This window comes from Cnephaeus nilssonii (assembly GCF_951640355.1).
Source record: "Cnephaeus nilssonii genome assembly, chromosome: 23".
Taxonomy (NCBI): domain Eukaryota; kingdom Metazoa; phylum Chordata; class Mammalia; order Chiroptera; family Vespertilionidae; genus Cnephaeus; species Cnephaeus nilssonii.
The window spans coordinates 7,157,312-7,172,180 of NC_137094.1; the positions used below are offsets into that span (position 1 = coordinate 7,157,312).

General features: G+C 43.7%; 1 protein-coding gene across 7 annotated transcripts in view; it reads right to left on the reverse strand.

Moving 5' to 3' along the window:
- The window catches only part of SDCCAG8 (SHH signaling and ciliogenesis regulator SDCCAG8), a 207,459-nt gene that overhangs the window by 130,859 nt on the left and 61,731 nt on the right, over positions 1 to 14,869 (reverse strand). For all 7 annotated transcript variants that reach the window (XR_013813108.1, XR_013813109.1, XM_079763610.1 and 4 more), the window contains exons 11-12: positions 13,354 to 13,488; positions 10,352 to 10,468 (exon numbers count right to left, since the gene is read on the reverse strand). Coding sequence is in view for 5 of the 7 variants with exons in the window: in XM_079763610.1 (XP_079619736.1) it covers positions 10,352 to 10,468; positions 13,354 to 13,488 (252 nt within the window). In the remaining 2 variants the exon portion in view is untranslated. The remainder of the gene's footprint in view (positions 1 to 10,351; positions 10,469 to 13,353; positions 13,489 to 14,869) is intronic.

A 14,869-nucleotide genomic window follows, 5' to 3' on the forward strand; every position in this document is an offset into this window, starting at 1 on the left:
ACTCCACGCACCAGGCACTCCCACGGATATATCCACGCACCAGGCACTCACACACATGTACTCCACGCACCATGCACTCACACACATGTACTCCACGCACTCACATGAATGTATCCATGCACCATGCACTCACACGAATATATCCACACACCATGCACTCACACACATGTACTCCACACACCATGTACTCCATGCACCATACATTCACATGCATATACTCCACGCACCATGCACTCACACACGTACTCCACGCACCATGCATTCACACACATGTCTCCACACACCATGCACTCACACACATGTACTCCACGCACCATGCATTCACACACATGTCTCCACGCACCATGCACTCACACACATGTACTCCACGCACCATGCATTCACACACGTCTCCACGCACCAGGCACTCACACACATGTACTCCACGCACCAGGCACTCACACACATATACTCCACGCACCAGGCACTCACACACATATACTCCATGCACCATGCACTCACACACATATACTCCATGCACCACGCACTCACACCCATGCACTCCATGCACCACGCCCTCACACATATCAGAAACTCGGGCTGAGGACATTCACTCCACAGGCTTCCTGAAAGCTGCGCGCGCCTCCAAAACACGACCCGTGGTCAGTCCGCTGCCGCCGCCAATGGAAACGGTCCCTGCAGAACTTCACTTTTACTTCGCGGGAGGGCTTATCCCTTCCACCAGTAAAGTGACGGCTGCCGGGTCATTCATTCACCTGTTTAAAGGGCTAGGCACTTCATTGTTCTATCATTAGCCATCATGTAAAGAATATGATTGAAAACTGCCGACAGGCAAATTACAATCTTGTCATCTTAACAGACGTGTCGTTTTTATAAAAGCAGGTGACTACCTGGAACGACGCTTGAGACTGGCGTAATTTTTAATGATTTTATTAATACTATGAAGCGAGGAGGAAAGTGTTTCCTGTGTTTCTAGAAGCTTGGGGGTGTAGAGCCGGAGAAAACCTCAGCCACCACTTAGCCAAGCTTCTCACTCACTGGCAGCGAAGGTGGATCTCTCAGGGTTTGCTCAGGAAGTCGGCTGACAAGCCAAATTGAGGCGCCAGGTCTTCGGACTCAGAGTCCTTAGCTCTGTCCTACCCTGTGTATCCGTGTCTGCCTGCCCATCGCGGCAATGTGGGAGTCTTCTACAAGTCATTAAAGCAACCGTCAATTCTTCATTCCTCAGGAACTAATCCCACTCGATTCTAACACTGGTAACAAAATGACATTTTAGAGTAGGTTATCCGAAATTTGAAAATCCTAAAATTGTTCCACTACATAGAGAATACTACAAAGGAAATACAAACTGTGCAAATGTCCCCAAAATATGACTCTGTGCCTGTGTGCAACAGGTTAAAAATAGGCAATTACACGGGACTCTGGAGCTCACGGAAGCCCCTATTCTAGGGAATCTTTTATAACAGACGTGGCACTTGAGATCCTGAGGTTATTTATACAGTTTGCTATGGAGTCAAAAGACGCACACGTTCCTTGAATGCATCTTCCTTCCCCCGCCCCACCTTAGCCCCTCCTTCCAGCTGCACGGTGGGTCTTGCAACCCAAATGCCTTCCTCCCCCACCTACGCTGGGCAACACCTGAACATTCTTCAAGAAGGTCACCTCTCCTTCTTCTAAACCACCACACCCTTTTCTAAAAAAGTCATTTTTAATATGTTTTCATTGATTTCAGAGAGGGAGAAATAGAAACATCAATGATGAGAGAGAATCACTGATCGGCTGCCTCCTGCATGCCCCTGACTGGGGATCGAGCCCAACCCGGGCATGTGCCCTGACCGGGAATCGAACCGTGACCTCCTGGTTCATGGGTTGACGCTCAACCACTGAGCTATGCCAGCCGGGCTCCCACACCCTTTTGTAGTTTGCTGATGATAGTTACCATGTTCTCTTTGACATAATTATTTGCATATCTGTGTTATAGAGTCCCTTCTTTAAGAACAGAAATTCATTCTAGGCCAGCATAGTGTCTGCAGTATCTGGTTGTTGAATTAAAGCAACAAGTCAAGTTTAGGGCAAAAGGATTCTAAATTTGGATTCTAAATTTGTACCAGTGTCTGTTCTCCTCAAAACGTGGCTGAGTATCACTTTAAAGTCCATGTAAATGGTCATCTTAAAGCGATCACTGCGAGGAACAGGCAGCCACACAGAGATGCTCCAGAAACTGCTAAGTGACAAAAGGGAAAGACCAAAATGATATGTAGGCTATGTTTACTGCCTGCAAATATCATATATGCATATGGACAAAAAGTGGAAGGTAAAACAGAGAAATGAAAACAATTTGCTCCACTGGGTGATGCAAATTATTGGCTTCTGTGAATGTACTTATGTTCCTACAACAAATATTGTTTTAAGTATGTACATATGTGGTAATTAGTAATATGTTCACTGGATATTGGTACTAATATTTCTGGTCTGTAAAAAAAAGGCGTATGTACTGTCCTACGTGTAACGCCTCTCGGCTTGCGGGTCACATGGACACTCACTCAAGGAAACGCAGACGTGGTACCTGAGAGGAGGGTCTGCCAGGTGGGCCTGTTGGCCTTGTAACTAGTAAGCACCTTTTTTTTAAAGGACCAAAATATGTATCATCCAATGAAATTGAAAATATAGAAAAAAATATGTTTTAGGGCCAATTGTTGACAAATCTTATGTCTTCCTTAAAAATATTCCTTGAGCCCTAACCGGTGTGGCTCAATGGATAGAGCGTCGGTCTGCGGACTGAAAGGTCCCAGGTTCGATTCTGGTCAAGGGCATGTACCCTGGTTGCAGGCACATCCCCAGTAGGGAGTGTGCAGGAGGCAGCTGATCCATGTTTCTCTCTCATGGATGTTTCTAGCTCTCTATCCCTCTCTTTTCCTTTCTGTAAAACAAAAAAATCAATAAAATATATATTTTTAAAAATATTCCTTGAGACCTGGCCAGCGTGCCCCAGTGGTTGAGCATCGACCTATGAACCAGGTGGTCCTGGGTTTGATTCCTGGTCAGGGCACATGCCTGGGTTATGGGCTCGATCCCCAGTGGGGGTTGTGCAGGAGGCAGCCAATCAATGGTTCTCTCTCATCATTGATGTTCCCATTTCTCTCTCCCTCTCCCTTCCTTTCTCTCAAATCAATTTAAAATATATATATAGTCCTTGAGTTCAGCTTACAGTTTTACCAACATCTGATTCGAAATGTTTAGCCCATCGGGGCGTGTTTTGTTTCCTACCTGTGCCCTCATCTCCTAAACAGCCTTATACTGCGATCTGCACATAAAGGTTCGGCTTATACATTTGACTTTTACAACTACGTTACTATGGGAAACGGCATTATCGTCTCTGCCTGGACACAACTGCTTCTCCGTGGAGCACTTCACACAGTCTGCCACCTAAAGTCACTGCCCACACCATGAACACGGTGACTCAGCGCCAAATCCCCAAGGACTCCCACTGGGGGTGATGCACTGGGAGGATCTGGTCCAACTGCCTGCCCCTTTGGACACACACACACACACACACACACACAAAATCAAACGTACTTTCTTACTGCTAATGTTGCAACCGTCCCAACAAAATTATGATTTAAAATGAAGAAATGAACTTCACATGGCATTTTAGAAAAATAGTAAGTTCAATCGTCTTTTGAATTCTTCCCATAATCCTGTTTGGCCCATTCAAGCCTCACGCGGGGCGAGAACAAAAGGGGCCTAGTGATTAGACAGACGCCCGGCTGCGGAATTTTCTCAGGATCCCTGGCTGGGCTGCGAGAAGAACACAGATCTCTCTAAGCTACTGAACAATGCTCCGGGGCATACTTAGGGCCGATGCTGTAAAAAAGAAGCATGATTGCATCACACGCAGAACCAGATCCCCCCTCTCATGGGCGGGAGCCAGCATGAAGTTCACACTCCATTAATTTGCACTTGTCGATCCGCTGCTTTGCAAGTATTTTTAAGGCATGTTCAAACGTGCGCCCCCCGTCTCCTCATCTAGAATATAAACTCCCTCAGGGCAGGGCCCGGGGCTCCCGGTGACCACCCCCCGGGGTCCTGGGCAGGCCAGGCCTCGGGAAGGGCTGGTGCCTGGTGAGGAGCAGGGAGAGGAACGCGCTAAGCCTCCAGCAAGGAGAGAGAGTGGAGTGTGAAGACGCCACAGAGCGCCTCTGTCATCACCAGGACCCAGTGATTGCATGTGCAGCGACAGGCCCACGTGGCCCCTCTCCCAGCCATTTCTGCGACACAGAAGCGCGACGGCGGGTGGCAGCTGCAGTCTCAGGAGCCCAGCTCTCAGAAAGCCACCGATTACCTCCGCCTGCTCCCCAAAACCTTGCAGAGAGAGGGTGCAGAAGCAGACACAGCAGGGCGTGGCGCTGAGGGCAGTTGACTTTATCTGTAGATGCTACAGGTGGAGAAAGCCTGATACATCGCCACCCCCGTCACAGATACAGTGAGCTGTTTCAGGATGTTTGCAGAATCCAACAGAAGGCGGTGGGCCTCAGAGGCCCATCAGCGGGTCTTAAGAAAGCCCCGATTCCCGTTGCAACAATCTTTTCCGATCTTCCTACCGTCAGAACCTTCCTATTTCCGGCTATTGTGTCGCCAGTTCTGTGATTAAATCACCTTGTTCTTATTCTTTCCATAGTGAAGGTCAAGATCAGGTGTGTGGCTTTCTCCCGGAAAGAATCGGTCAAGTCCTTGAGGATGGTGCACGATAGTCCAGTCTTCTCTCTTGTAAAAAGGTAGTCCGTCTGCCCTAACCGGTTTGGCTCAGTGGATAGAGCATCGGCCTGCGGACTGAAGGGTCCCAGGTTCGATTCTGGTCAGGGCATGTACCTGGGTTGCGGGCACATCCCCAGTAGGAGGTGTGCAGGAGGCAGCTGATCGATGTTTCTCTCTCATCGATGTATCTAACTCTCTATCCCTCTCCCTTCCTCTCTGTAAAAAAATCAATAAAATATATTTAAAAAACGAAAAATAATAATCTTTAAAAAAAAAAAAAAAGGTAGTTCGTCGACTTTGCTTGCTGGCTTTTATTTCTCTGGCTTTACACAGGACTCTCCAGGCTTCCTCTCATCTTTACACAAAGCCGAACAATATAGACTCATTAACTCAGTGGAGCTCAGGAAATTACTCCTGTGTTGATACAGTCCATGTGCAAAGTCGGTATGAAAGTGCTGAGTCATACTCCCGCAGCCGTGAGCAAACCTCTTGCCCTAATTTTTCTGGCCAGAATTTTCCAGTGGATTTCTGTCGTACACGCGCGCTCCCCTTAAATACCTGCTTTCCTTACCCACTTGGGTAATTCTGAACTTCAGTGCTTCCTACTCAATAGTAGCCACAACTCCCAAGTTATAACCTTCACGATACTAGTAAGAACGCCTTAGTTCTAGAATTTATTTATTTTTTTTTTACCAATCTAAAAACAAAATTGTACATGTAAAATGTTATATGTAGACTCCCATGGAAGCCATTGTTAAGCCACTACTCAGATAACGGCACTCTAACCAGCCCTTCGCCCACGTGGCGATGCCATCCGAGGATTAAGACCCGGGCATGTGGCATAGTTGCTGTGCTGTAAACACTGAAAAGCCATTCAGTTCTCATTTAAGATCACTGAGTCTTCTAACTCAAAGCTCCACTTTTTTAAAAAACATTAAATTTTCTGGGGTGACGTTGGTTAACTGGATCAGACAGGTTCCCTGTGTTCACTTCCATGCTGCATGACCTGAACACTGCACTGAGCTCCAGCTCTCATGGGGCACGGGGAGCTCTCACAGCTGTAGGTCCCTCCCCCAGGCAGGGCTGACAAGCTTCCTGTGAAGGGTCAGACAGTAACTATGCTCGTCTTTGTGGGCGATGTGGTCTCTGTCGTGACCCCTCCACTCTGCCGTAGGCAGCAGGCTGACACGTGGGTGGGGCTGGGCTCGCGTACAACTTGACCGGTGCAAACAGGCAGCAGGGCCCGTGGGCTACAGGTGGCCAACCGCGTCTGCATGTGCAGTGGGTACATACATGTGCATTAGGCACCCGATCTGCCTGCCTGCCCGCCCCCGGCCACGGTGGCTCCTGGGACGTGAGAGCAGAGGTGGCAGTTCAATGCTCTGTGGGCGACGTCCCGAAAGTCTTAGGACTTTAGATGGAATTGGGTTTCTAGGAGAATCTCATGAACAATGTACCTGGCTCTGTGCACTCTGGTTTCTCCACTGTCTCTCCCCAGCCCGGGGCAGTTCTCGGACCCTGTACCCCAGCTTCCTCCCCCAGCCCCGCCCTGTGACCTGCTGTCCTCCCCCGGGGCGTGTGCTCTCCATCTGCCCCTGTCCTTCCCCTGGCAGGAGCCCGGAGGTGAGGCGGGAAGGTTGGGTTGAGTGTGTATCTCCTGGCATCTCAGGGCAGGACATGGAGGTGACCATCCCTGCCTGCGGCGGCTGCACCACAGGGCACTTGGGGACTCAGTGCGGAGCGCCTGGTCCCCGAGATCCAGGTACCAAGTGTGTCCTCATTGGAGGTTGCAATCGCTAGGGGTCGAGCGTCTGACCCCCTTGGGATGGGAAGGATGACTCCCTCTGCTCCCACAGGGGGCTTATGCAGGTCCCTGGCTGCTGGCGGGGAGCACCCAGAAGCCATGGCGCATGTGCAGGCCCAGTCACGGGAAGTGTGTGTGGCCTGCACCCCCTCACCCCCCACGAGCATCCCTGGGCGGGAGGGACCACGACTTTGAATAGCAAACAGAAAACACCATGGCAGTCAGTGAGAGGGAGATGGCAGAGGAAAGAAAGTGTTGGATCTTTTTGCACCTGGGACCTCACTCTTTTCCTGGATCAAAGCTCGGGAGCTGTAAAGAATCCTCTTCTGAGATTCATCTACCACGATGGAAGCTGACTAAGGAAATCCCACTCAGTTCAGAGTCAGCGACCTTGCTATGCCAGGGAGTAAGGGCGTCCTGCGGCATGCCTCGATCTTACGTCTAAGGCTATGAAATCCCTTGTGTGATGGCTTTCAGACGCCAGAGGGCTCCTGTCAGGACATGGTGAGGGGCTACTATGTGGTAGCCAGTCCCCTACAATAGGTTCCCACCGGACTGACTCATAGTTCTTTCACATGAGGTCGCCTTATAGATAGAGAGCACAATCAAATTATTGTGCATGAAGTTTAATAAAACAAGAGGCAAAGAAAGTTGAAATTTTGTGATATTTCCTTTTATTTCCTATTAAAGAAGGTAACACTATAATATTCTAACATCCCTACTTTCCTGATTTGGATAAACCAACTGTAAAGCCAATATTGTGGAGCAGGTGAAAGACAGTTGAATATGGGTCGGGCATTAGATAATATTACAGAATTACCGTTAATATTCTTAGGTGTGATAATGACCTAGTGATTATGGAAACAAGTATTTCTTGGATGTACACAGAAGTGCTGACGGGTGAATAGGACTGAGATCTGTCTTAAACACCTCACCAAGAGAAGAACTGGAGGAAGAAGACAACAAGAGAGAGAGGAAGACAGAGAAGACGGGAAGACACGGCTGGTGATAATGAAGACAGAGGAAGGAGAGAAAAGATGGGAGATAGAGGAAAAAGACTGGCAAAATGACGATGCTGCGAAAATGAGGGAATTCATTATAATATTCTCTTTATCCCCATATGTGTTTTTAAATTCCCCTAAGGGTGTGTGTGTGTGTGTGTGTCTGTGTGTGTGCATGCGTGCGCACTTATAGCCTACAAAAATTTTCTAATAAAAGTAAAGATGCAGATTTCTCATTGTCTTCCTTACCAAATGTCTTTTTTTTTTCCCTTCTAATTTTTTATGTGCAAGAAGCATCCTGTGAGGCTGACAGGAGCGCTCTGAGCTGAAGAGTACAAAGGAGTTGATGGGAAGGATAATCCGCCCATGGATTCCTGACACAATATACATGTTAAAAGGAGAGCGGGGAGGAAGAGCTGCATTGTTGTTCCCTAACCCTTCTCCCTGATTATGCCGCAGTCAGGGACAGGGTCAGGGGGAAAATGACTCGGTGGCCGACCATTTGCCCTGGTTTGTGAACATCAAAAAGCCCTTGTCCTCGCCACATTCCAATCTCCATTCCCCACCTACTTGAGAAACGTACCAAGTGGTCAGATTAGCACAGATATGAATGAGATGGCTCTATTGCAAGGAACGCCCCGTCGGTGCACCTAGAGAGAGCCGTCTTGTTATTGTGAACGGCACGGCGTGGGACACTTAAGAAGTTAAACACACTTCGTGTTGGTCGAGGTATTGCAGATAAATGCTCCGCGGGCCCAGCTGCTAAAAGTTAAATGGAAATTTCTCTCCCGAGTGCAGATGGTGGCCGAGCCCAGACAGAAGGTCAGGTCATGGCTGAAAGACCCAAGAACAATTGCTGCCCGGCTGCCCCAGGTCACCCTGGAACGCGACACCACCCCTCCCTTCTCTGAAACTGTCTGTTCAGACAAAACAGTGGCAAGGACTCCCTGTGAGATTTCCTCACACGCTGTCCAAGGAAAAAGGGTCGCAGGGACATCACAAACATCACATGACTGTCGGAGGTCTTATTCCCAACTCTCTGATCTCCGAAAAAGGCACATCTCTATCTAGAACAACACTCAAAATCAAGGAGGGCTCGGGGTGGCCGGGGAGAGGTCAATGGGGGGGGGGGGGGGGGGGAAGGAGACACAGGCAATACTGTATACAATACTTTAAACAATAAAGAATAAAAAATAAAACAACACTAAAAATCCTTGTATAACTGTTAGGTTTCATATCTACCAGGAACTGTTTACAAATGAAAACTGCTCCCTTTAAAATCCTGCGCCTTTAGCCTCCACACCATTGCCGGTTCATTGCAATGAGACGTGAGAAATAACGCTAAAGGACTAATATGGCAAAGACTCATTCACATGTTTTTTCATTTACAAGTGATATCATAATGCTATTGTTCCTACAGTGTTTTTTCTCTCTAGAAGATTATAATGTGATTTTAAATAACTCGGGAACTCTTCTTTGCTAGATTTTTCCAGTTATGCTGGCAGATGCTATAGAATAACGCAAAAGGTATAGAACAGTGCCAGCGAGTAAGCAAGCAGGATACTTTTTAGAAAGTCATAATACATCAGCCCAGGGAAGCTCCGTGTTAGGTCTGGTCATCCTAACCTTCAGTCCCTGATAAAAAGGATTGTCAATTCCATTATCAGGCACGCCCCCAACTGGATGGAACAAAATAGTCCCGTTATTTGTACAAGTTAATCGTGAAAATTCTCCTGAACATTTAGAACGCTGTAACACTTTGACTACAGCGGTACAAAAGCAGAATTTGCTTTTATTTGTTTAGATTTTCATTTAGTGCCAGGGATTTCCATTTTGACTTGAAAAACGTTTTATACTAAGTTTCATTATTACTTTCATTTTCAGTATCTTGCCTAATTGTGTTTGTGTCTTAGAGACTTGATCGGGTTGAAAGGGAAAATATGTTGGTGAGTAGGACAAAAAGCTTTGAACTGGAACATGTTTGTTTTTTATTTACTTAGGGCTACCTACTTTTACATTGCAGCAATTTCCCTAAAATACTGATACTAAGACCTCAGTCCTATTTTAATTGAATGGATTTATCATCCTGCTTTCCTTGAATGAAAAGAATTAAAGCCTTCAGTGTTCTGTATTGTAACATAAAAACAGAAGTCAGTCTGTTAAAACTGCCTTCCTCCACTTTTTGTCCACTTTGTCAATTAAAATTAGGGTATCTATATGATCTCAACAAAATAGAGCATAAAAAACATCTGCGCAAACTGGAATTGAATAAGCAGAATTTTTTGAACATTTCTAATTTTGCTGTTTTTAGGCATCCCGAGCAAACGTATTCATGGTTATCTTAGTTAAAACTGGTTTCTCTCTGCCAACAATCAATTTGATTGACATATTTACATATCAACTCATCTCATCTTACAAATTTTAAACTTTTTCACTTAAAATTGGATTCAAGTTGGCATCTTTCGAGAACTTCATGTACGTATATTTTAGGTCCAAACTGTGCATTAGAACATTTTTTTTAACTTTTGTAAGTAATAGATACACATATCCAAATGTATATTTATGACCTGTCAGAATGGAAATTTATATGCATGCAGTTGTATCCTCACCACTTCATGTGAAAGGTGGTAATTTTAGGCAACTACAACTGAAATTCTTTTAATAGTGTGAACTGAATCATTCCATTAGTTAGAACCAATATAATAGAAATGAATGACTTAGGAATAAAACCACCTCAGCTTCAGACAGAGGGTTCATGTGCTCACTGCTGCTCGCTTGTGCCATCGCTTACCTCGTCTTTCAGGTCAAGGTCCCTTTTAGTTTTGGCTCTGTACTCTCTGAGCTCCTTTTCTGCCTCGTCCTTCTCCATTTTGGTTTTATTCAATTGATAGCGCATTTCCCCACACACCTGTTAGGTGACAAAAACTAGATCAATACTAGTAGCTGCTGGAATCCACCAGCCAATGCCTGCAATTAGATCTTTTGGTGCCCCCTAGAGGGCATGTAAATGAAAAACAACACAACTTTTCTAAGAACGGCACTTTTCCTATTAGAATATCCAATATAATATTCTGTTAAGATGTGGAGGCAACCCCAGGTATTGCTGAATATAACAATTTCAAACTATAGATAAAGAAATGCATACTAAGGAATTTAAGTAATGTGTTCATGATTTCTTATGTAAAATCATAGTTTCAATTGCATATTACCATCCAAAATGCACTGTCATCTCAATTTTAAGTAGGTAAAATTATTAATGAAAATATTAAGCTATGGTATTATTCATTTCAATTCTTATGGTTAAATGGACACTCTGTATTATGAAACCTTCTCTTAAAGACTTTATGAGGTAGGCTTTTATTTTAGAAAATTTATAAAGAAATTTTTGTCTCTGCTATTAGACTATATTACTGATATTTAGGTGTAGTAGCCGTATTAACTATAAGCTTTTCAGACAATGCCAATCTCATCATGCACAACAACGTATTTCAACTAAGAAAGATTGCCTGGTAAAGGTCATGGGCTGGAACTAAGCACATTCTGCATTTGTAACTGTAGATTTAGCATAAAAGGAAAATGTACATTTAAGTGAAATAATTCTAATGCATCATTAAATAATAAACACACATAGCATCTTAAAAGTTACATAGTATCTTCTACAGTTTTGTTTTCAATCTGTCGTCTCTACAGACATGACTACATTTGGAAAATGCAATTAGCAGATAAATCTATGTAAAGAAGCGATAAGCCTCGGGGAGAACTGAAAACCTATAGAGCGATGAATGAAGACACGATTCTGCTCAGTCAGCCTCTAATGGACAAAGACGAGTTTTAAAAATCATGTGTCATGCAATGGTTATACTTGTCTGAAACTTTTCAAATTTGGTATTTCTCCCAAAATGATGATTAGAACTTTGGAAATTAGTACCATCAATACTGAGGTACTAGAATCTTAGAAAACCTGTATGCATTTCCTATGTTCAAATAAAACATACCTTATAAAATAAACTAATCTGCGTTCCAAAGTTATAGGGACAAGACAGAAAAAGAGCCAATAAGCTTTCCCCCAGTGGCCCACAAAAGCTAGAAAAAGAATAAAATTACTAAAAATTCTATTTGAAATTGAAATGCTTTCAGGGTGTGAGTTGATCTTTCTCATTTGAAAAAATTAGTAATTTACATAAAGGTATTACTTTTAAAGCTAAATAACATTTAAAATTAAGAGTGACAGAAAAAAATAGAGGGTCCCTAATTTACTTTCTTTCTTAGTTCTTCACTGTTTCAATCTATTTGATTTACATACATGAATGAAATGAAAATATCCAACTTGATAATACCAGAAAATAATAATTATACAACAATTATACAATCATGGTATTTAAAACCCAACACCAACACAAAATTATTATATGTAACAAATGTCTACGCATTAGGTCTTATTGAAAATTATTTTATCCCTTTATTTTCTATTTAAAGTTCCCTTGCCTTACTACTTTCAGTTTAGCATTTGCTAAGTTTATCCATAACATTGAAATTCTATCTAAAATAAATCGACAGATAAATTGGACTAGAATTATGTTATCTTCTGGTTGGAAGCAACCTCAAGGCACTCCTCTGATGCCTGAGTCCCTCTGGACAATTCTAAGGACAGATTATGCTCATTCTTTACTGTACAGATTTCAACAGAAAGTTCTTTGCCTACGATGAACTGAAAACTCCTGCCATAGCTTTGATCCATAAATCTGGGTTAACCATGTCCATGCCTCTATTAGTTCTCCTACTTCTACCCCTCTCTTCACACAAACGCATCTATTATGTGAATAAATATGATATTTTTAAACATCTACATTTGCTAGCTTGATTAAATTCAGGGGGGAAAAAAAGAAAAATTAGGCTCCCTTTGCTAATGTATGTTAAAGTTCACTTTAAAGTTCATTTTAATTACTAAATTATAAAGCCACAACGGAATACAATAGGTCAAAATTTAGGAAAATACGTTGAGAAATAAAATTCAATATCAAAAGGGTATGGATTTTAAAATAATCTGTGAGTGTAATAGTCAAAAAGAATTCATTTAACTTATTACATCATGCATGCCATTATTTAGTTTCTTAGTGTTAAAGCAATTGATTACTGAAATCTACATGGACTTCTTGTGTTTCTTAAATACGTACCTTACATTAGCCAGTTAAGACATTTTAGTTCTAGGTTCACAAGTTTGTGATACCCATACAGCAAAAAATCTGACTTTTAAAGGATAAATTTAAAGACCAATAAAATAATTAGCTGTAGTAGTAGAACCTTGACTTTAGAGACCAAGTCTGAAAAAGAGACCAAGCCTGCAAATTTCATGTTAAGCACATGCCTCATGTTGTAAATATATGTCTTTTGGTATTATTATGAAGATCAGACAATCACACCTAGGCTATCTCTGGTAAAAAATTACTCCTAATTAGCAAATTTTAAAAAAAGCGAGTGTTATCAAATATTCCATAATTAAATAAAGCTTGCTTATTTACAAGTCTGTCTCAGCCACTGATCTCTTAAGCTCTTTGAGAACATGATGTGTGTGTAATTCATCTTTGTACAGTATTTGCAGCACCCAGCCAACAGTATGTACTGTACATGTTTGCTGAGTGACAATTAGGTACATATTATTATTATATTGACCTTTATTATCTTGAAATAACAAAACTTCTCTACTCCAAACTTCTTTCTGAGCTTTGTACATTAGGACAAAACGTTTCAAGGAAAATATTTAAGTAATTATTAAACTAAAATGTTCCTTTGTACCTTTGTGGCATCCATTTCCCGGGAAGCAAGCTGGTTTTGAATTTCTTCTAGTTGGTTCACAGCTGAAACCTTCTCCCTTGTAGCCTTCTCCAACTGGGCCTCCAGGTGGGCAATGTTCTGAGACATAGCCAACATCTGAAAGAGGAAGTCAAAGTCCTAAGTGATAATGTCATTTGACAACTAAATATTAAATATTGAGTTCACAGAGTCTCAGCCACTGAGCTCTCTGAAAGCCCTTTCTCTGTGGATTGGGTATGTCCATTTCTTTGCCTCTTCAGCCCATCTATCCCCCATGACTTAAGTATGTACGTCCCTGGTCTCTCTCGTCATTTTGGAAAACATACAACACGATGATAAAACCCAAGTGTTGGTTGAAACTCTAAGGTGACAGATAGCAGACACCTAAGCTGTGGGAGAGATGGACATGACTGCATTTCAGAGGCGGTGTCAAGGAATCAGAGGACTCTTGAACCCCTCTCCCACACACAGGGCATAGAGGACTGATTGACTGGGAGAGCTGGCGGGGCAGGCACTTCAGAGAGAGCTACTGGTGGTCTTTGAAACGCCTTCGCTTTCCCAACGCCACCGGAGAGGAGGCTCTCCGAGGTTCCCCAGCCTTCCCATGACCTCCTGGCCCACTCCTCCTGTGGGAGTGCCCTCAGCCACATCTCCTCTCCTCCAGGAGGCTCCTCGGGCCCCCAGCGCCCAGCACAAACAGAAGCGCCTTCATATACTCAGGGATGCTCCTCAGCGAACGTGCACTGGGTGGTCCTGCCCATTCTCATTGGCTGCCGTCCATGCCGTCCTGGTGCCGTAGTATTTTCACTACCCCTCGGGCACGTGCTCCTACAACCACCTCTGTCCACCCTATGGCACCCAGCCTCTGCGTCCCCTGCACAGCACTTCTCACACTGTTTTCAGTCGTCTGTTTCCTCACCAGAACTTCTACGATCCTCCAGGGCACGCTCCTCGAGAGGCACCAAATGTTTGATAAATGCATAGAAAATCAGAATAAATGGCTTTTCTGAGGGACTCTATGGGTCCCAGGTTCTTGGTTTCTCTTCTCGGTGTTAGAAAAGCTTTCCAGATCTTAGATTTAACCTTCAGAGTTTTATTGTTTGCAATTACATTTTACTCTTCCCCAGTAAGTAAAATTTTCTAGGCTCTTAATTTCTTATTTGTATTAGCAGTTTTATTTTATTGCTTTTTTTTTTCTTTTTAGAGAGAGGAAGGGAGAGAGAGAGAAATATCAATTGGTTGCCTTCCATATGTGCCCCAACTGGGGATCAAACCGGAAACCCCAGTTTTGTGCCCTGACCAGGAATTGAACCAGCAACCTTTCAATGCACAGGATGATGTTTAACCAACTGAGCAACACCAGCCAGGCTAGCAGTTTTAACATGAAAAAGCAATGCTACCTAACCCCACAGCAAAACATACAGGGCTATCCATCAGTTTCTAACTGTTAAAACAAGGACTCATAGCAAATTTGAAATAATAACATTTGAAATGTAAA